Here is a 21571-nt window from a genome sequence, read left to right as displayed (position 1 = left end):
CACAACTTCAGGAGGGTAGCATCTATAACTGCATCCTAGAGGTAGTAGGATTCAGTCTTTGAAAAATAAAGTGATTTTCCCCAAATCACACATTAATAATGAGTTCCAGCCAGATCTGAGCCCAGGCAGTCTTATTTCAGACCCCCTGCTTTAAATCATTTCTCCAAACTCCCTCTCAGAATTAAAACCTTGTATCAAGTAGTTGACTCTCCTTTTGAGGGCCATGTAATTGCTTTAGATCGCTACTACTAACATTCAGCTTCATTTTAGTATAGCTTCTGGATGGTTTTGACCATAATGCTGATGGGAATAAGCAGTGAAACACATTTTCAGATATATAACTGATGACATTGTAAATAGGTACAGCCTTTTTTGGAAAGCATTTTGGCAGCATATTTCAAGAGCCATAAAATGTTCACATTTTTTGACCTAGTTAATGCCACTTCTGGGAATCCTCTAAAGAAATAGCCTAATATGGAAAAAGCCGTAAGCACTAAAGTGATCGCCACAGCCATGTTTGTAATAGAGCAACTGGAAGCAACCCTGAATGTTCATCAGTAAAGGAATGATTAAACACACCATGGTATATTTACTTAGGCAGCCAATAAAAATGATGTGGGATACACCACAAAGAAAACACAGTCATCTTGAGTTCTCAAAGTAGCACATGGTGGTATGTGTACTAAAATTACATTCTTTACAAACACGAAAAAAAAAAGATGGAATAGAAAAGAGATTGCGGGTAATATTTTTTCTTTCTTCTGTTTTTCAAGCTTTTTGTAATACAAATGTATTCCTAATCTTAAGATTTAAATCACATGATTACCTAATGTTTTTGTATATTCGTCTCCTAACCCTCACTAGATAATAACAACTGCTTGATTATAAGCTGTGTGGTGGTTGCAGACAGCATGTTAAAAAAAACATGCAGAGCATCGCTAGAGGCCGGCAGACTTCAAGAACCTTTGCAGGTGCCTCACTTACTGGCTGTGTGAACCTCGGTGGTCTCTGTCTCAGCTGACTCATTTGACCCATGAAGTGAGCAGTGCTTTTTGTGAAGCATGAGTGGGATCTTTGGAGTTAGGGGACCTGCTGTGTGTGTCTTTGGCTCTTAGACAAGTGGCTCAAACTTTGTAAAGCTCAATTTCCTCATCCATGAAAATAGAGCTAGTGAGATTAAGGTCAGGCACTCCTTTGGTAGCTGCTCTGGAAATGTTCCTTCCATTCAGTGATGGCCCTTATAAAGTGTTTCTCACATTTCTCTTTGCATGACAAGAGCAGATATAAAGACTTTTAGCTCACTTCTTTTGCCTGAAATCTTTTGAGCAGCACCTTTTACATATCAATCTTCTAGAGTAACTTATCTGTAATTCAGAGTTAAGGATGAAGGAAGAAAAGATCTTGTAATTCAGTATGGCCAGCAAAATTTTCAGTTTTGTTTTAATCCTTTTCTGATTATAAAAATGTAGTAAGTGGCCATTGTTGAACATTTGAAAAACATGGGAAGTTGGAAGAAGAAAACTATGCCATAATCTTCCCACTGAGAAGTAACCATTATACAATTGTATTTTATTTCTTCTTAATTTCTTCTGGATATCTGATTTTATTTTTAAAGGAGAACTAAAGGAAAGCTCTTATTAGATTGTATGTTTGAGGCAAGTTTATAATGTTTTCTGTTTGCTTTGAGGTAGTTTACCTTTTTGTTTTTGAATGTTTATTCATTTTTGAGAGAGAAGGAGATAGCATGAGTGGGGGAGGGATAGAGAGGGAGACACAGAATCTGAAGCTGACTCCAGGCTCTGAGCTGTCAGCACAGAGCCTGATGTGGGGCTCGAACCCACAAACCACAAGATCATAACCTGAGCTGAAATCAGACACTCAACTGATTGAGCTACCCACATGCCCCAAGATAGTTTACCTTTAATAAGTAATTCTTATACAGAGATAAAGACCAGGCTAGCAATAGGGAACCAGATGGAGGATGGGATAGGGATAGTTCTGTCTTAATTAGTAGGACTAATTTTTCTATAATTCTGATACCTGTCAAAGAATGAACTTATGTAAAGTACAATTACCCAAATCATACTTCCTGGACTTCTTAAGGACAATTACAATTTTAAATAATTTGTGATATTTTCATTGCAGGTTACCTTGTACCATTTCAGACCTTGAGTTGTGAAGTTTGGTCTGGAAAATATAATCACCAGACATAAACTTGGAATAAAAAAAAGCTTGCAGAATAACCACAATTTCTTGGCTCTTGTCCTTATCATTTTTAGAACATGCAGTTTTAAAAAATCATCAGTCCCTGTAAGATCCTCTGGAGAAAAGGAGGAAATTTATCCAGTGACGGAACCAACAGAGCAGCAAATACCTAGAAAGGCAGCTTGAGCTACTGTGTCTGTATGGGGGCCGGCATTAATGCCACATTACCCTGACTTGTGTTAAACTTGTACTGAAATCAGAAAGGGAGAATGTTACTTGTTGAGGGAGGGATTAAGAACATTGATCCCTCCATTTTCTGAGCTTTGCTGTTCAAGGGAGGCTTCTAAGGAATGACTTGAAAAGCGGGGGAAAAGGTGTTTTCCCTCCTTCATATCTTTTCTTCACAGCAGCAGTAGAATTATGAAAGGTGACAGGGTACATCCTGGATAAATAATTTTCAGTGTGGCATATCTGTCATCCCCACTACATCAAGGAGGACATGAGAAATGTTTGAGGTCAGTGTATTGTCTTGCCTCATCACTCTCCTTGGAATATGCCACTGTGGCTTGTGCCCTTTTGACTTCTGAGGTCTGCTGCTATAGGGAAGAGACTGTAGATTGGTTGGGAGTAGATGTCCCTCACTCCTGCTTTAGAATCTGCACATCAGGAAAGTCCTTTGTCCTTTTGAGTCCTTTCTTCTGACAAGGAAGGGCCACAACTCCTTACTGATACTTGCTTGTTAACCCTTCCCAATCATTTTCTCTTTGAGGAAAATCACTTATTTGCAGGAAACCTAACCTATAGCACTGTTTGAGAATCCAACTTAGAATTTAATGGACTTCCACAGCGTTAGGCAGTACTTAGGTGTGATGGGATAGTGGGGGTTTGAAAATGTTGTGTGGGAGTGGGATAGAGAACTATAGCCTGCAACCTTCTACTTGGAATAACTTTCATCTCTCCAAAACTGTGCTTGCCTGAGATACAACTTAGTACCCTGTGACAAATGATAACCTGAGATTTTTGAGCTGCTGAGGGAAGTGGTACCCAGAGCTGTAAAAGGGAGGAAGCTGCATAGAAAGTTAGCTAAATCTACGTGCTGTTCTTATGAGATGATCAGCTCTACTTAGTTCACTGTATCGCTTTTTAGATTTTTTAGTAACTGATTATTGATCAAAGTGATTAAATTTCTTTTCAGTATTGCCTGTCGGGGCACCCAACCTTACCATGCAACGTGCTCAAATTCAAGTCAACTACCATTATGTTGGACTGTGGACTGGATATGACTTCCACTCTCAATTTCCTTCCTTTGCCACTTGTTCAAAGGTATGTGCTGCTGCATTTGAGACAAAATGAGCTTTCGTTTGCTGAAAAATGGTACCGATTAGCATAAAGATTACCAGTACTTTGTGTGTTGTCCTTAGCTTACTTTGTTCCCTAAAAATGTTCTTCATCAGAAACATTTCCTTTGGCTGGGTTGATGGAAAGTGTTGTATTGATTTATTGATTGACTTCTTTATTATAACTTCTGAGCTTCTGTAAAATGTTCCTGCAACTGCTCCCTGCAAGTGAGGTCATGTATATTTCATCTTTCTTGCTAATTCATAGAAGAGCTGATAAATGGTCAGATGATGAGCCTAAGAACTGAATTTTAGAACCATTGAACTGCCTTTGCAGCAACTTGACATCACAGAGCCTGACATTTCTTTTTGATAGGTATCGATGCATTATATTCATAATAGTCAGCTGTAGTTATCATAGAATCATACGTGAAACCAGAGTCCTTATCTTAAAGCAGATTTCCCAAGCCTGTGGTCACCACTGTTTACTCTTACTAATACTTTGTCATGAAAATCGGTTTCCCAGTTTGCTTTTATTTGGAAGCAGCAATTTATAAGAGAAGTGGGTAACTTACAGAAGCAAATATACTCCCAGTAACAAAAAGTGATACCACATAGGAGAGACAGAAAAGCTATCTTAAACAGATTTAAGAGCTTAAAAGCATAGCAACCCAAGTAAACCATCTACTCTACCTCATTTCTGAAGACATCACTGTACACAATGATTACTCATAATGATAACCTCCTGAACCATCTAGAAAAAGTATAAAATCAGTCTTTGGGTTTTGTTTTTTGTTTTTGGGATTTTTTTTTTTTGAGATAAGGGATACCAGTTAGGTGAAGGGGACAGAGATAACTCCTGATTACATTTTGTGTAAAGCTGATAAAATTTAGTTAGAATCATACCCAAAACTTAGAAATACATTTACAATACAAATATTATCTATCTATATATTTACAACTGTTTCAGAAACTGTAGGAATCACATATATTTCTGTACAAAAATGACTGACAGGTTATTTCATACTAAAATAGCCTAATATTATTGTCTGTTTATCCCCCAAACATTACAGTGTCCATTTGTTTGTTGTTTATTAAGAATCGGCACTGGACTGGAGTGGGGGATACAGATATGAACAAGACAACTTTCCTTTCCTCGTGGAGCTTACATTCTGTTGGGGAGAAAGTATTCCACAGTTGAAAATTTCATTATACTTGTGTTAACAGAACAACTATATACTTGGGATAATTACTAAAAGAATATAAGGTACTATGAGAGTTTCCAAGAGGTGGCCTATATATGCTGCGAAGTCATGAATTATCTAGGTGCTTCAGTCCTGAATTGGGCAGACAGTTTTAGCTACATATTTTCCCTTTCCTGTTCATTTTTGTCTTCACCTAATTCTGCATTCTCACAGCCCTGGCTCAGCGTTGGAATCCAAGTCTACTCTCTCTTCCCCTTTGTCATTGTTCTTCTCTCAGAGGGAAGTCATACTAGAGGGATGATTGGCAACCCAAATATAGTTCCTTATGAAAAGTGCTTTCTGTTGCTCAGGCCATAAACTTTGGAGATACACTTGGCCAAAATAGTATCGCCAGTCCCTCCATAGCCCTTTGTCCTGCTTAATTTTTCTTCATAGCACTTGTCCTTACATTATATATACATATTTAGTTTATATATTATTTTTCTTTTCTACTAAAAGTTTTTTAAGGGCAGGGATCTTTTTGTTCGTCACTGAATCCCCTTTGCCTAAAATAGTTCTTGGCACATAGTAGCCACTCAGTATAAGAGCTGTCCTATGAATGAATCTTCTCTGGATTCTGCCCTTCTTGAAGAGTGATTTCAGTATTCATTATAATCTTTCCTTTATCTTGAACCCTCCCATCTTGATTCAGTTCTTCCCATTTAATTATGCTCAATTACTTCTAACCTAATATTTTTTAAAACTTTTTTTAACCTTCTCTCAATTCCACTTTCCATTTCAGCATTACTAACTCCTTTCCAGTCTATGTGCCCACACCGCCTACCAGAACACCTCTCACTAGAGTCACAAATGACTTCACGTTTGTCAGTTCTTGGCCATTCATCATCATTCTCCATAATGCATTCCTGGTTCTCCTCTTCTCTAACTCTTCCTCTTCTATCTACTTTGGAGATTCATCTTTCTCTGAAAGTCACATATCAGAATTCTTCAATACCCAGTGCTTGGCCATCAGAGTATCCACCAAGGGAATTTCCTAAATGCTCAGGGCTTTGATGCCATCTAAATAATAACCTACAAATTTGTGTCTTACTTAGTAATCCTCTTCTGTGCTCCAGATTCATATACCCAGAAGGCCTACTGAGTTTCTCTCCTTGGATATAGCTTTGTAGGTACTTCAAAATTCAGCATGCCAAAACTCAGTTCATGAATAGACTTGGTTCTTCTGGGAGAAGACCCTCCCAGACCTGGTTTTCCTTCACTGTACCCTGTCTTAATGACTGATAGGTTGTTCTGAAAGCTAGAAAACTGAGAGTTAACTTAGATATGCCACTATTTCTCATTCCCCATATCCAGTCTTTCATGAAGCTTTGTTATTTTTATCTTCTCAAACACTTCCGAATCCAGTGACTTCTCTCTAAGTCCTGCTGCAGGTATATTCATATTTTACAGGCATTCCTGCCAAGGCCTCCTCATCAGTTTCTTCAGTTCTTATCTTGTCCTTGTCTGAATCCAGAGCCATTTTTTCATTTTGAAATCACTTCAGATTTACAGAAAAGTTGCAAGAATAGTACAAACATTACCCTTGTTAACATTTTATCACATGTACTTTTATCATTTTCTGTTTATACATATGCATACAACTTTTTCTGACCCATTTGAAAGATATAGAGAGGATGCTCCTTTACCACCTAAATACTTGAGGCCTATTTTCTAAGAAAAAGGAAATTATTTTAGATAACCACATTACAATAATCAAAATCAGGAAACTCACACTGGCATTATGTTAGTATCTAAGCTGTATACCTTTTTCATATTTCCCAAGTTACACCAATTCATATTTTAGTATAATGCCTTTTATAGCAAAAAAGAAGAATAACAGTTGTGTTCCAGGATCCAGTGCAGATCACACATTTCATTTAGTTGTTTTGTCTTCAGTCTCTATTAATTTGGAAGAGTTTCACAGTCTATCTTTATGAACTTGCCATTTTAGGGGAGAATGGGCTAATTATTTTATGTAATGGCTTTCAGTTTGGATTAGTCTGATACCTCTGCAGGATTAGGTTGGGATTATTTTGATAGAAATACCACAGAAATGGTGGTATATATTATCAGAATGCACATGACGTTAATTTTCTTCAGAATCATCTTGTAGAAATAAACATCTCATCTTGTCTGTAAACATCTAATCTTGTCTCTCACCTGTTTAAAACCTTTCACTGGTTTTTATTTCTCTTAGGATAAATACCAGGTTCTTCTTAACATATTATGATTTATGCCTACCCCTCTAGTATCTCACTTTTTATTTCCTTTTAGTTTCAAAAAAACCATATTTCTTGCCTGGGAGCCGTCACACTCATTTTTCTGTCGGCCACAAAGGCTCTTCTCCCCCTGCCTCATCCTGCCTTTCCTTAGCCTACATTACAGGAGCTCATGTTTCCGATCAATTATGACTTCAACTTCTTTATAAGAAGCATGTAAAGATGGCATTCTGGTTGGATGAGGGGGACAAAGTATGAGGGCCTCTTCAGGAAGTTTCATTTCAATAACCTTTATGTAAGATGTCCATGCCAAAGGCTGATGAGAATGACTAGAGGAAAATATGGGCCTTTCTCTGTTCCCTCCAAACCCTGTCCTTTGGTCCAGTTTCCCTTGAATGTAGGACTGTCCATATCTCAACTCAATCTTCATAGACCCACACAAGTCTTTTATGCTGCCTAGCCCAGTCCCTCTTTCGGGAACTTTGTACTATCCTGCATCATCATTTTTAAAATCTTCTTCTCTATTTATGTGATCACTTCTAATGTCTGTCTTCCCTGTTTCCTTGAGGACAGGTATGTTTTGTTCACTGTCATTACACCAGCATGTCTGACACATTAAATAAAGATTCATTAATGAATGAATCAAGATAAACAATTCTCCTACAGTACTGCACCAGATGTTGAAGTTCTTCCCTCCATGTTCCCTCTTTATGGAAGCGCTTCCTCCATCCTCACCTTCTGGCTCCTATTCCCAGCTCTCCCGCAACACCGCACGCTGTCAGAGCGGCCTTCCTGTGCGAACCTGTAACATGTCTGCTTACCCCATCATGCTTTTATTTTATTCTGCTGTAATTGCTGTTTACCATCTCCCTTTACTAAAGTGCATACTCCTACAACTCCAGGTTTATTTTGTACTGTCATTATATCAGAGTACATTGTTATGTGCTGTTGTATCCATGCACTTTATATACTTATCTCAGAGTAAGCTTTAATTAAATATTTTTTGAATGAATGAATGTAGTCATGCCTCAACATTATTTTCTGATTATAAAAGTAATACATTTCAAAATAGGAATTTGGAAAAATGAAAAGTATAAAGAGAAAATGAATTGCATATCATGTTCATTCTACCTTTTGCTATTTTATTAGGTGACAGATTACTTTTAAATGCCTTAGGTTATTTATTTATGGGAATATTTTACCTAATTTTTATATATTTTTTTACTTTTAAAATTGTTTTTTTTTTAATGTAACACAATTTATGTTTTTAACATATGCAATTATTTTCCGTCATTTACAATAGAGTAGTTACAATGACACTCCAAACAGAAGCAAAGTAAAAAGTCAAAACCCCCAGTTCTATTTCATGTAATTAGACTTATACAGAAATTAGAAGGTTAAGTACCAACTAGTTAATCACCTAATTGCACAGCTATCTGAAGTGGCAATCGTTATATAGAAGCTTATCTATGATACATTCAAGATACATGATACAATTTATTACTTGCCCATAAGCTAAAACTCAGCCTGCTTAATACCTTTCCTTAAATTCTACCTCTGTACTACAGTATACTTGAGGTCCATGCAAAAAAAGTAGCTACCTTTTATATAGGAAATGGATGATTAAGTCTTTGGTGCTGTAAAAGCAACTTCATTTAAACATAACCATCCCCACCACCAAAAAAAGAAGAGGGGGAACAAAAAAAAAAGGAAAGAAAATAATAAGGGAAAAACCTAAGACACACTCCCTAGGGGAAAAAAAAAAACCAGCATGTAATTTCTGTCCTTGACGGAATGTATTGAATAAGCAAACACCACCAACAAGCAATTTTTTTATATTTTTAAAAAAATGTTTATGTATTTATTTCGAGAGAGAGAATGGGAGGGGGAGGGTAGAAAGAGAAGGAGAATCCCAGGCACTCTCTGTTCTGCCAGCACAGGGCCCAACATGGGACCTGAACCCACAAGCATGACACGAGGCAAAATCAAGAGTCAGACACTTAACCGACTGAGCCACCCAGACACCCTGGGAATATTTTACTTAGTTGAAAAAAAAAAACATAGGTGAAGGGTATTAAGAGGTACAGACCTCCACTTATTAAGTAAATAAGTCACAGAGATGAAAAGTACAGCATAAGGAATATAATCATTAATATTATAATAACGTATGGTAGTCTGGTGATTACAGTTCTCATGGTGAGCATTAGTAATGTATAGAACTGTCGGATCAATATATTATACACCTAAATCTAATATACTGCTGTAAGTCAACTATCCTTCAGTTATGTAAAATGCTAAAAAAGGAGATTTTGTATACATACATTTTTCCTTAAATATAATATTTTTAATGTCATTCTTTTCTAAGAAATTCTTAAATTGGAGATGCAAAGATGTGTTAAATCTATAATCACAATTTAATATCTTTACCTCATATTTTATTAAAGTAGATTTCTGTGGAGACACTTTTTTCTCCTTGTTTTAAAAAACATAGACAGTCAGGGATACCTGCGTGGTTCAGTCAGCTGAAGGTCCAACTATTGGTTTTGGCTTGAGTCATGATCCCAGGGTTGTGGGATCAAGCCCTGTGTCAGGCTCCCACTGGTTGTGAAGACTGCTTTAGGATTCTCTCTCCCTCTCTTTACCAGTCCCTCCCCCACTGATGCACACTAAAAAATGAATAAATAAATAACACAAATTCTGTAATCATTAAGAGCAAAGTCATAAGTCCCTTCCGTTTTGGTAGGCTAAAGTGTACTGACTCTTTATGATTTAGTCATTAACTGAGTGGAATTCGGTAACCAAATATTTTCATCTTTGTAGTCAGCATCCCTTTGCCATTTGGTGACACATTTCTATGGCCATGTTCTTTTTTGAGCAGTCAGTCCCATCTACTAGCAATTTGTCAAATCCATAATAATTGCAGGGGTTTTATAGAAGGCTTCGACATTTAAAAAAGTGTTTAGCAAGAGTTAAAACTGCAGTATCTGAGGGACAGCTGGCTGGCTTAGTTGGTAGTGCATGGGACTCTTGATCTTGGGGCTGTAAGTTCAAGCCCCGCATTTGTAGAGATTACTTAAGATTAAAATCTTTATGCTGCTGCGCAGGGCACATGCACCCCAATGTTCATAGCAGCGCTTTCAACAATAGCCAAATTATGGGAAGAGCCTAAATGGCCATCAATGACAAATGGATCAAGAAGATGTGGTTTATATATACGATGGAACACTACCTGGCAGTGGGAAAGAATGAATTCTGACCATTTTTAGCAATGTGGTTGGACCTCAAGAGTGTTATGCTAAGTGAATAAGTTAGGTAGAGAGACAGGTACCATATGTTTTCACTCATAGGTGGAACAGGAGAAACTTAACAGAGGACCATGGGGGAAGGGAAGAGGGAGGGGGGTGGAATAAGGAAAGGGAGTGAGACAAATCACAAGAGACTCTTAAATACTGAGAACAAACTGAGGGTTGATAGTGGGGAGGAAGAGGGGAAAATGGATGATGGGCATGGAAGAGGCACTTGTTGTGATGAGCACTGGGTGTTATATGGAAACCCATTTGACAATAAACTATATTTTTAAAAAAGAATAAAATCTTAAAAAAAAAAAAAAAGAAAAAGGAGGGGGGCGCCTGGGTGGCTCATTCAATTAAGGGTCTGACTCTTGATTTCAGGTCAGGTCATGATCTCACTGTTCATGAGATCAACTCCCATGTCAGGCTGTACGCTGACAGCATGGAGCCTGCTTGGTATTCCTTCTCTCCTTCTCTTCCTCTGCCCTGCTCCCACTTGTGTTTCTCTCTCTCTCTCTCTCTCTCTCTCTCTCTCTCTCTCTCTCTCTCCCTCTCCCTCTCCCTCTCCCTCTCCCTCTTCCTTTCCCTCTCCCTCTCCCTCTCTCTCTCTCTCTCTCTCAAAATAATAAACATTTTTTTAAAGCTACAGTATCTGAAAATTCTACTTTTTAAAACTCTATTTTTGGGATCCTGGATGGCTCAGTTGGTTGAATGTCTAGCTCTTGATTTCAGCTTGGGTCATGATCCCAAGGTCATGGGATTGAGCCTTGTGTCGGGCTCCATGCTGAGTGTGGAGCCTGCTTAAGGTTCTCTGTCTCTCCCTCTGCCCCTTTCCAGCTTGTGTATGCTCTTGTTCACTCTCTCACTCCCTAAAAACTAAATAAATAAATGAATTTCTCTGATAAGCAGTGTACCATTCTGATCATATGTCAAAGACAATTAACTGAATCAGTCATCTGTAATTTGAAAGCTTATTTCTGTGTGTCTAATGGTGAACAGACAGAATGCATGTCCTGTGATCCAGTTCACTTTGTAAAGGGAAGTGGATATTTACAGTCTTCCTTTAGAGAGCTAGCATGCACAAAATGAGAATAGTATTCATACTGTTCTGTCGTTACACTTTTATCTGAATGCTTGGTTTTTTAATCTGATCTGGCAGTAAATGTATTTTTCAAGAAAGAAGTCTATAAGTGAAGACATACGTGACTATGAGACGAGATGGGAATTAAACAGCTAATGATAAGAGTATTTTTCTGAGAGGTTAGCGCAGAAAACTCCCAGAGCTTAAAAAACAAGTTTATCAGGTATAACTTATACAACCCAAATTTATTCTGCTAGTAGTAATTTTCATTCCCAAATATGACATCCAAAATTCTCACTTTTTGGTAAATCAAAGCAAGATGTAAAGAGAGAATGTAGGCAAAGCATATGTGGGACTTCCTAGTCCTTACATTGTCATACCTTTTCTGTAAGTTTTGAATTATGTCAAAATTAAGTTACCCCCAAATTCCTATTCTAACATTAGATGCATGTGTATTTTATTCAGGCTTTTAGTCTTTCCTAGAAGATTGGAAAATATTCACAATATTTATGTTTCTATTTGATTTTCATTCTTTTTACAAAGTCAGAAGTTGATAATACTATCTGGCAAGAGGCTACGGGACTGTACATTAATTTGGTTTCTGATTGTAGTCTTTTAGTCCCACATCATTACTTTGCCCTTTTTACTTTACAGACTAATTTTGTGAGGAATGCTAAAATCCTGTTGCCGCCCAACTTGTACTCCCAACGTGCTTTTCTTCACCTAACACCTTAATCATTAAGTTCTTCTTTTAACCAGCATATTTCCCCGTAAGCTATTTGCATCTTCAGCCTTCAGCATCATTCTACTAGTCAACTGATAGCACACAGTTAAATCCTGAGATTGCCAGAAGTGCATGATTTCTGAATCTAGACTTTTTTAATGTATCCTCTATGTGAAATGAGCCTCACCTCCTTGAAATTACTTACCTACATTTTGTAACACTCAGGAAAACTAGGTTCATTTGGAAACTCAAGCCACAGGTGCAAAGTGACTAATCCATTTACAAGCAGTGAATCTGGAATGTGGACTTGACCAGAATTCAGGTAGTGTATTTTTATTCGCAGTGAATTCAGGCTGACAGGCAGCTAAGCGTTCTTGTCAGAGCACCTGACCCCTCTGAGTCTGTTTTCTCTTCCACAATATAATGATTCTGTTCAGCCTTCCCCTCAGGCTTGTTGTCAGGCACAAGCAGGGGGAAGTCAGGGGCAGTAATTGGAAAACTATAAAATGCACTAGTATCTCATCTTTCTTTTATCTCTTTTTATTTTGCATAGGATTCTTTTAATTTTCCCGACTGAGTGCTAACCTGTTTAGCTTGTTCATGACCCATTGTCATATAATTCTTAGGCTTGCTACAACATGGTTACTTTTCTTTCATCTTTTTGATTAGTATTTTGGGTGGACATTGTTGCCAGTAATTTCAAACTGTTTTTAACTTTATGGAGATGATACAGTCACCATGAAATCACTAAGGACTGTAATCGATTTAGGATAATTTAATCTTTTGTTTTGCAGTCCCAGGCTGTCTAATCTTCCTGGCTGGTCCCTAAAGGATGGAAATGCTTTCTTGGACAAGGTAATGATAACTGAAGCATGTCTACACCCAGTGGAAAGCCATCCTGTCATACCAGAGCCACCATATAGTACTGTGACTGATGGCTTTGTTTTTTTCTCTATATATTCTCTCTGAAAAATCCCAAGATCCATGTAGGGTCTTTAGTACTTGGTGATTATTATCTTTAAAAGCCTTCTAGGGAATCTCAGTGTTCAAATTCAGGTCCAATTTGCTCGTGTGTAAAAACTTCTGCTGCAAATACATTTTATCACCAGAGAAAGACAACTATTATTTTTAGAATTGGGATTAGAGTTTCAAAGGTAATGGTGATAGAGAGTTCCATCCAATTCGTTCTATTTTCAGACTATACTGATGCCATGACTGGAAGAAGTAAAACTTAAAAAAAAAAAAAACTTTAAAATCTTCAAGTATATGAGTTTTAAACTGCTTCTATCTGCACTTAGGTAAGGTAAGGCTTTGAAAAAAGTTTGGTTCTTACTCTTCGGGTGAGGAGAGGCCACGGAAGGTTGGAAGTGGAGGGGAGTGTCATCATCTGATCAGATCTCTCACTGCCCTGTGGAGAACAGACTGTGAAGTCAGTCTTTAACTTCCCAGGCAATGCGTTCTTGGGAGAGTGGGAGGGTAACATGATCTTGAGTGAATTCTAATAGAGGGCCTTCCAAACTACGAACTATGATCTGATTCCAGCCTTTCCCAAGCCTGGAATGGACAGCCTTAGAGGGTATGAAAAGAGAGCACACTACTAAGAATCTAGGATTTGGGGCCCTACTCTGACTTTAATCACTGACTAGCCCTACAGTAAATGACTTAAATAACTTTTTGCTTCAAGGCTATTAAATTTTCGACATTGGATTATCTTCACAATAATTTATCCCTCTGATCTGTTTTTAGGCAGTTAATTTATAAATGAGAGACCAAAGGTACAAAAAATGTTAAAACTATAATCTAGTAACATTTTCTCCTAAAAAAAGAAAAATCAGAGGCAAAGGAAAGTCAAAAACTGTGAAGCTCATCCATGCCATTCTCAGTCCTCTAAATCATTCTTCCTCTCCCAAGTTTGACAATTAAAAGACTAAAGAAATTTAAAGATCTTAAAAATGACTCATCCACATAAGGCGTTTCCTTCTTGTAATAGATACTATTAAATAAAGAGGTGATCCTTTTACAGAATTAATTTCTGTAACTGCACTCCAACCTCCAATGCAAGGCAAAAGCATATTTTGAAACCAGATTTCCCTCATAGCCAACTATGAAGGAATGTAAAATTATATGACATTCAGAAATCTGTGCACCTGATTTCAGCCTAACTCTCCTACTGGCTGTAAATCATTGTTCCCTGAGAAAGGCTCAGAAGCATCCCATTACCAGTGCATTGTGAGCAAAAATGACTTACATGTGTATGTGGGAGCATTTCATTAGAAGAGAGTGGTGAATAAAATACAAGGGCACTGTAAGTGCGTGGAATGGCAAATATGCTTCTCCAGGCCAGCGAGCCTCAGAAGCAGCTCTGTCTTGTGAGCTACACATACCCTGATGTGTAGCATGATGGAGAAGATTACATAGCCAATTTAAGAGGAGGCAGGGCTTTGAAATTTCCCATGATTTGTCTCTAATCATATTTTACCTCATCCTAAGGGAGTTGGGAGTCATCTCCCATTAAATATAATTGCTCATTTGTTTTTAGCTAGCAGGTACATTGTAATTAAGAACTAACTTCTGTCCGTTTTCGGCTCAGTGTTTCACTGTTTAAAAGGTAGTCATAAAAGAGAGGAACCAGACTTTACTGTGGAAGGCAAGGGGAGAAAATCTTCTGTCAGGGTTCTGATATGAGACCTGTAAAATTCAAAAGGAAAATGACATAGTTAATACCCTAATTTCAGATAAAGATTGAGAATAAAGCCATTCAAACTCCCATGTATAAAACCACATATATGAATATATAGAAATACATGTTCAGTGACTAATGAAACCTTAATGGAACAAAATTCTAACAGTGTTTTTCTGAAAAGAGCAAACTGTCGACCAAATTCTTACTCTTACTGGTTTCCTTATAGAGTCACAGAAAACTTTGACCTTGATGAAGCAAAAAAATCCTCCACCGATTTCAGTTTCAAGTATGAATGAGGGAAGATAGCCACTCGAGTGGCTTTCTGGAGGCATCGTAGCAGACCCCATAGGAGGCCCCTTCATGCCTCTTCAGTGTGCTGCTCTGTCATGACTTAAGCTGCCCACACCTGGATGAGTCTGCCAGAGATACCCTGAAGCTGCACAGATGCAGGAGTTACCATGTAAATATCCCTTGCCTCTGAGGAGGGTAACTCCAAGGTGTGTGTTTTAGACCATTTTTCAGAGTTCCCCATGGGAAGAAGTCCCAGCTGCCCACAGCTGGGTGCAGCTCAGTAGCATAGCCATGATCATTCCCTTTCCCTTCCCCTCATCACTTGCCCATCTTTCTGCTTTTTTTTCAGCACTTTCGTGTTAGCTTGCATTCACCATTTTCTCAAGGTCTGTTTATGAGGGAATCCGAACTAAGACATGTTAAATATGGTACGGTATAAGTAGAGTAGATTCCCTACTATATTCTCTTTCTTTGTAAGTATACTTTTTTCTTTCGAATGAATACATTTGGTTTATAATCACAAATGAATTGTAGGCTACACAAGGACGAAGTTTCATTCACGGAGGTGATGATAGTGGTGGATGTTTAATCCCTACCCTCTACTCTTCATCTCCTTCCTTGCTTGCCCCATGCCCCCCAATCCTTAGTAGGAGGAAAAAGAGCCTCTAAGTCACGGCCACAGCCATGACTCCTAACATGACTGCATAACAACATCGTTAGAGGTGCTTATTATAAATATAGGTTGCATGGCCTCCCACCCAGATTTCTGATCCCTTGGGTCTTAGATGGGGCCCAGGAATCTTTACTTCCGTCAGCGTTCCCAGATAATTCTAATACTGCTGGTCTAGGCTATGCAACTATACATTACTTGGGAAGCAGTGCTTTATGAGTTAGAAGCAGCATATGTCCTCACATGCTTGAAGAGGCATCGAGAAACGCTCATTCAAGTTCTGAGTCAGCCACCAACCACCATTTTTTATCCTGAATAAGACACTTAACCTCCCTAAGCCTAAAGAGGAAAACAGTTGGCCTGAATAACCTTCCAACTTCCCTCCAACTCTCTAGCGGTCTGTGATTCTTCATGGAAAGTTTGGTTTGGGGATGAAGTTTCTTTGGTGCTGTGTGCATTGGATATCTCTTCCCTAGAATTTTTTCCTTTTGGTTTCTTTTAGGAACTAAAAGAGTGCTCAGGTCATGTATTTGTGGATTCTGTGCCTGAATTCTGCCTGCCAGAGGTAAGATGAAAGTGATTCTTATTGTTAAAACAAAGCATATCTTGTCATCTCTCAAAATGGAAGTCAAGAAATAATCATAAAGGGTTTAGCTCTCTGTTTTCAAAATGAAACGAATCTATTATTCCAGGCACATTATCATGCAGCTAAAATATAATCATTTAGGAGTCTTTTATATTATCTGTAGGAAATTTAACTCTCCTTTTTGTATTCCAAGCTCTTTTCTATAATCTCCACTGACACTTGTACCAGGGCATACTTCTGAGCATGATACAGAAGTAACTCAAGCCTTTCAGTTTTGTAATCATATCCCTGTATCTTAGATTAGCCATACTTTTTGTAGTCTTGCTTCATTGGGAATTGCTGTTATTCAGCCAATACAGTAAACTGTAAAAATTCTTGCTGACTCGAAGTATCATATCAAATATTGCTTGAAATTTACAGATTCTGAATTGAGCCATGGATACCTATTTGCTTACATATTATTATCACAGTGACATTTGCTATAAGAGTTTAGGGTCAGTTTTATCATTTTAAAGAAAATGAAGATCAGTTTTCATTCATTTTAATTTTTTGTTTGCTTGTTTTTATTTTTGAGAGAATCAGAGCAAGTGGGAGAGAGGCAGAGAGGGGGAGACACAGGATCTGAAGCAGGCTCCAGGCTCCAAGCTGTCAGCACAGAGCCTGACATGGGGCTCAAACTCACAGACTGAGCCGAAGTTGGACACTTAACCGACTGAGCCACCATGACTCAGTCATTTAAAAATGATTTTTTAAAAAATCATTTTTAAAGCAGCTAATCTCAGCTGGTAATCCTAATCTCTAGAGCGGCCTAGATGGCATTCTCAATAGACAAAGCATAGGGAGGCCAGTAGCTGGTCCCAGGTTCCTGAGAAAATCAGTGAGAGGCTACCATCCTGTTCTTACCGTGCACTCAGTGGATTATGGTGCCTCTGGGAAATACTGTCACAGTTCAGTGCCAGAAGAAAATTTGAAATACTATTTCCCTTATTTTTATTCTCTTCTTCCTCCCTCTCTTTCCATTTTAACACCTTCTTTGATACTCTGTAGATAAACTTGTTTTCTCTCATTGAAGCATGTATATGTGCCCTTTTAGAATTGTGGAGCAAGATATGGTAATTGAAGGTGACAGACAAGGGAATAAGTTTGAGATAAAGTAGAATAAGAGTGAAGATAAAGAGTTACCAAGAATCCTGAGCTCTTCCGAACTGCTTTTCAAATCTTTTGTCACCTTCATTTGTCATTTAGGAATTGGTGGGGCAGGTCCCCATCTGTTCAAAGATCCCTAATCCCAGGTGCTGCATTTATTTTCAGTTTGCTACATATGGCACTGACTGCTGTAACCTTCAGTTTATGGACAACAGTGTAGAATTTATGAATTGGTGTTCTGATGACTTTTGGACCTGCTCCACAGAGTACTAATCAATTAGAAATTGGAATTAAACAATTAGTATTTCGGGGTGCCTGGGTGGCTCAGTCAGTTAAGCATTTGACTTTGGCTTAGGTCATCTGCAGCTCAGGTCATGATCTCATGGTCTGTGAGTTCGGGCCCCACGTCAGACTCTGTGCTGACAGCTCAGATCCTGGACCTGCTTTGGATTCTCTGTCTCCCTCTCTCTCTCTGCCCCTCCCCTGCTGGTGCTCTGTCTCTCTCTCTCTCAAAATAAACATTTTTTTTTAATTACTATTTCACAGTTCACCTTTTGCTGGGCTATAAGGTTATTGATATATTTAGGCTTCTAGAACTATATAAAGTTCTTCAGCTTGTATTGTCCTCTAGTTTGTTAATAATAGTTAATAATAGTCACTATTTTAAGATAGAGGCAGGGCATTGTATGATTAGGAGAAAATAGGAGAATCACAGAATCAGGAGAGAGATACTTATTCCACTGCAGTTTTCAGAGACATATAGGTGAGCTACTCCCAGTCATCCTGGAATTTATAATCTACAGTCCACACTGTAGACTGAGTATAATGTCTAGGGCAGTATAGTAAGCAACCAATAAATTAGGAGTGTTTGCGCAATTCTTGGTCTATAGAACCCAAGTGACTGTATACAACAAGTTTAAAATTAAAATAATCTTTATTGGATTTCATCAAGTGAAAGAATGTAAGCAAATATATAAATGTGAGTATATAAACATAGTTTGGATGTTAAATTTATTTCTCAGAGGAAAAAATGCTTATTTAGGCACCCTTGTTATACAGACAATATATGTGTATACATATATTTTTTTCTTCCAGCTGTCCTTACCAAATTTCTGATCATTTTGCACTCTGTGGGCTGATTCTTATATATTAAAGAGAAATTTTGAACTCACCCAGTTTCTATGTGTGAGAGAGAAAGTGGAGATTCTTTTGAGCTTTCTTTTGTTTCAACTGTTTTTCTCTTGTTTTCTAAAGATATTTAATTATTGTTTGGGAGTTAGGAGGGGCAGAGAGAGAAAGAATCCCAAGCAGGCTCCACAGTGCCAGTGCAGAGCCTGACATAGAGCTCAATCCCTTGAAACTGTGAGATCATGACCTGAACCAAAATTTAAGAGTCAGACACTTAACCTACTGAGCCACCCAGGTGTTCCCTTGTTTTCTTCTGGGTCTGTCACTCTGTGATTATGTCTTAATTTTCTTATTTGTTTAGAAATGGTTCTAGAGAGGTGATAGGGAATAGAAATAGTGGAATGTTACATGACCCTTCATTATGAGGATATTGTCCCAGAAGTGCAGTGCACAACATGGAGTTAAGGGTGTGTGAATTAGCTATTACTGTGAGTAGGCGTTTTATTCACACAGATTGCCATTGCCCTAGCAGTGAGAAGCTTCTGACCTCTAATCTACATGCTGTCCTCAGGAGCTGATTATCTCTTGGCGGCCTTATTAAATTAACTATTTTTGTATGCAAAGTCATTCAACCAGAAAATACCCACAGCCAAAATGGCACACTGTCTCTATTATTTGCAAGATGGCACAGACGTCTTTGTTATTACTTCTTCTCTGTGGGAGACGTATTAGCTCAACAACCCGTTCACCTAACTAAACCACCTCCTTGACTTACCCCATGCTGACCATACAGTTTCTCAGAGGTGACTTTAGTGATGGAGACGATGTCTCTGAATAATCGTGACTCACTTTTTCCCACAGAAAGTGCCAGTTCTAATGATGCATCCCTCCAACAGCAGTGCACCTAGGCCTGTTTTGTACCTGGCTACCACAGGTGGGAGGGGACAGAGATGAGCCACACAGGATTCTTACCCTCAGAGACATTTAATATTGGAGGAACAAAGTGGTGCTTTGAGGTGCTGTTTTACAGAATGGCAACGGTCATAAGAGGGGCATCTACATAGGGGCGCCTGGGTGGCTCAGTTGGCTGAGCATCCTGCTTCGCCTCAAGTCATGATCTCACAGTCTGTGAGTTTGAGCCCCACGTCAGGTGGACAGTGCAGAGCCTGCTTGGGATTCTCTTTCTTTCTCTCTCTCTCTCTCTCTGCCTGCCCCCACACTCTTGCTCTCGCGTGCTCTCTCTCAAAATTAAAAAAAAAAATTTTAAGAGGGCATCCAGAGAAATGCCTTGGTAATTCTGAGAAAAAATTGTGTTTTTTTCATTTGGGCAAATTAGGAAGGCTTAACGGAAGAGAATTAAGCCTTAAAAGACAAAGACAAGTAGGACTTAAATATATGGGGAAACATTCCCTTCTGCTGTAAGAGTTTTCATGAAATTTACTAAACATGAGTGGCATATTCCCTCACCTGCCAACCTGTCTTTCCCTTTTCATGTGACCTTAATAGCAGAGTAAAAGGTAAATTAGGGTTAAGGCAAGGGCAGAGTATGAGGGTATAATTTTCCTTTTATGATTTTGCCACTAGATTTGTTTTGGTTCTAGATCCAGCACTAGTGGTCATAAGTTCCCTCAAGGAGAAAAAGAAGTTCCCTCCTGCATTTGCCTTGTGAAGGGCTAGTTTGTGCCTTAGCTGCTGCCTCTGTCACCAGTAATCCGGGGCAGGGGTGCATGAGATTCGAGTTCCCCTCACAGCTTCTGTCATGCTCTTTCTGCTTCATGGTACCTGGTTGCATGTGCCAGGCAGCAGCTGCTGAGACATCCTGCTGTCATCTCCCCTCGTCTGCCTAACTCAGAACTCTATTTCAGTAAAATCCGAGCGCTGCTGGTGCACTGGCTGCATCCTTGCTGTTAGCCGTCCTGTCCTGCTACTTAATGCCAATATTAGAAAACATCCTAAAATGAGAGAACAGAAGCGTTGTGTGAAGACATCATTATTCTATAGCACAAAAATGACTCCTCTGCATTCTGACAGCATCATTTTTCAGTCACATCATGTTGATCTATGTGCCCTGAACAGATATGTATCATTTCCTCTCCTCTTTCTCTTCAGACCGAGCTAATAGATCTGTCTACGGTAGATGTGATCCTCATCTCTAACTACCACTGCATGATGGCACTGCCCTACATCACTGAGCACACTGGTTTCACAGGCACAGTGTATGCCACAGAGCCCACCGTCCAGATCGGCAGGTGAGAGTGTTTGTTCTTCTCCCAGCAGAAAGTGGCTGAAGAACTCCTTCCTTCTGTGGTGCCTGTTTAATAGAATGTTGTGTCAGGAATGACTGGTGTTTCCTTCTGAGCAGCTAACCCGGAAGGAGACTTGGCGTGAATAGACCACTCTCCAAATAAAACAATCGTTCATTGGAATTGCCCCAGATTAATGCAGCAAGTAGTCTCAGTCTTTTGTTTGTTTGTTTTTCATAACAGAGACAGATGATCCTAATTAGAGGAGGTAACGTTGAGTAAGATGCCACAAAGATGCAATGCGAAGAGCTTCAGGAGAAAGGAGTGTAGCCAATTTAAGATACAAGAAATCATATTACTTTGCTTTCAGATTTCTCCCCTTTATGATTTAGAGCAGACTGTAAATGGAGACAGCTTATAGAAAACAGGATAAGTAATTAGATGGTGAAGTTGACTGTACTTGTGACAGAGTGATAGTCAGAGCTCTAGGGAGTCAAAGGAGCCTTCCTTTGTTTCTGAGAATGCTCCGCTGTCTCTTCCTCTGTCCCTGGTGGTTGCTGCAAGTACGCACAGCATCATTTAGTGAGAGAAAAATTACATGAAGAAAATTACCTACCCCAGAAAGAAGAATTACGTTGAAGCAGACTAACAAGTATGGTATAAAGTAAAGCTAGTAAGACTCAAAATACGGGATCGAGGTGTTGATACCGACTTAGTTTTGGGT

General features: G+C 38.7%; 1 protein-coding gene across 2 annotated transcripts in view; it reads left to right on the top strand.

Moving 5' to 3' along the window:
* Window positions 1-21571, top strand: part of INTS9 (integrator complex subunit 9) — a 107947-nt gene that overhangs the window by 29179 nt on the left and 57197 nt on the right. For both annotated transcript variants that reach the window (XM_029938461.1, XM_029938457.1), the window contains exons 2-5: window positions 3401-3528; window positions 12895-12955; window positions 16247-16309; window positions 20714-20853. In XM_029938461.1, coding sequence (XP_029794321.1) covers window positions 3401-3528; window positions 12895-12955; window positions 16247-16309; window positions 20714-20853 — 392 coding nt within the window. The remainder of the gene's footprint in view (window positions 1-3400; window positions 3529-12894; window positions 12956-16246; window positions 16310-20713; window positions 20854-21571) is intronic.

This window comes from Suricata suricatta, chromosome 1 (assembly GCF_006229205.1).
Source record: "Suricata suricatta isolate VVHF042 chromosome 1, meerkat_22Aug2017_6uvM2_HiC, whole genome shotgun sequence".
In the NCBI taxonomy this organism is placed as follows: domain Eukaryota; kingdom Metazoa; phylum Chordata; class Mammalia; order Carnivora; family Herpestidae; genus Suricata; species Suricata suricatta.
Note: the sequence above shows the minus strand (reverse complement) of the source record. Positions and strands in the feature narration are given on the sequence as shown.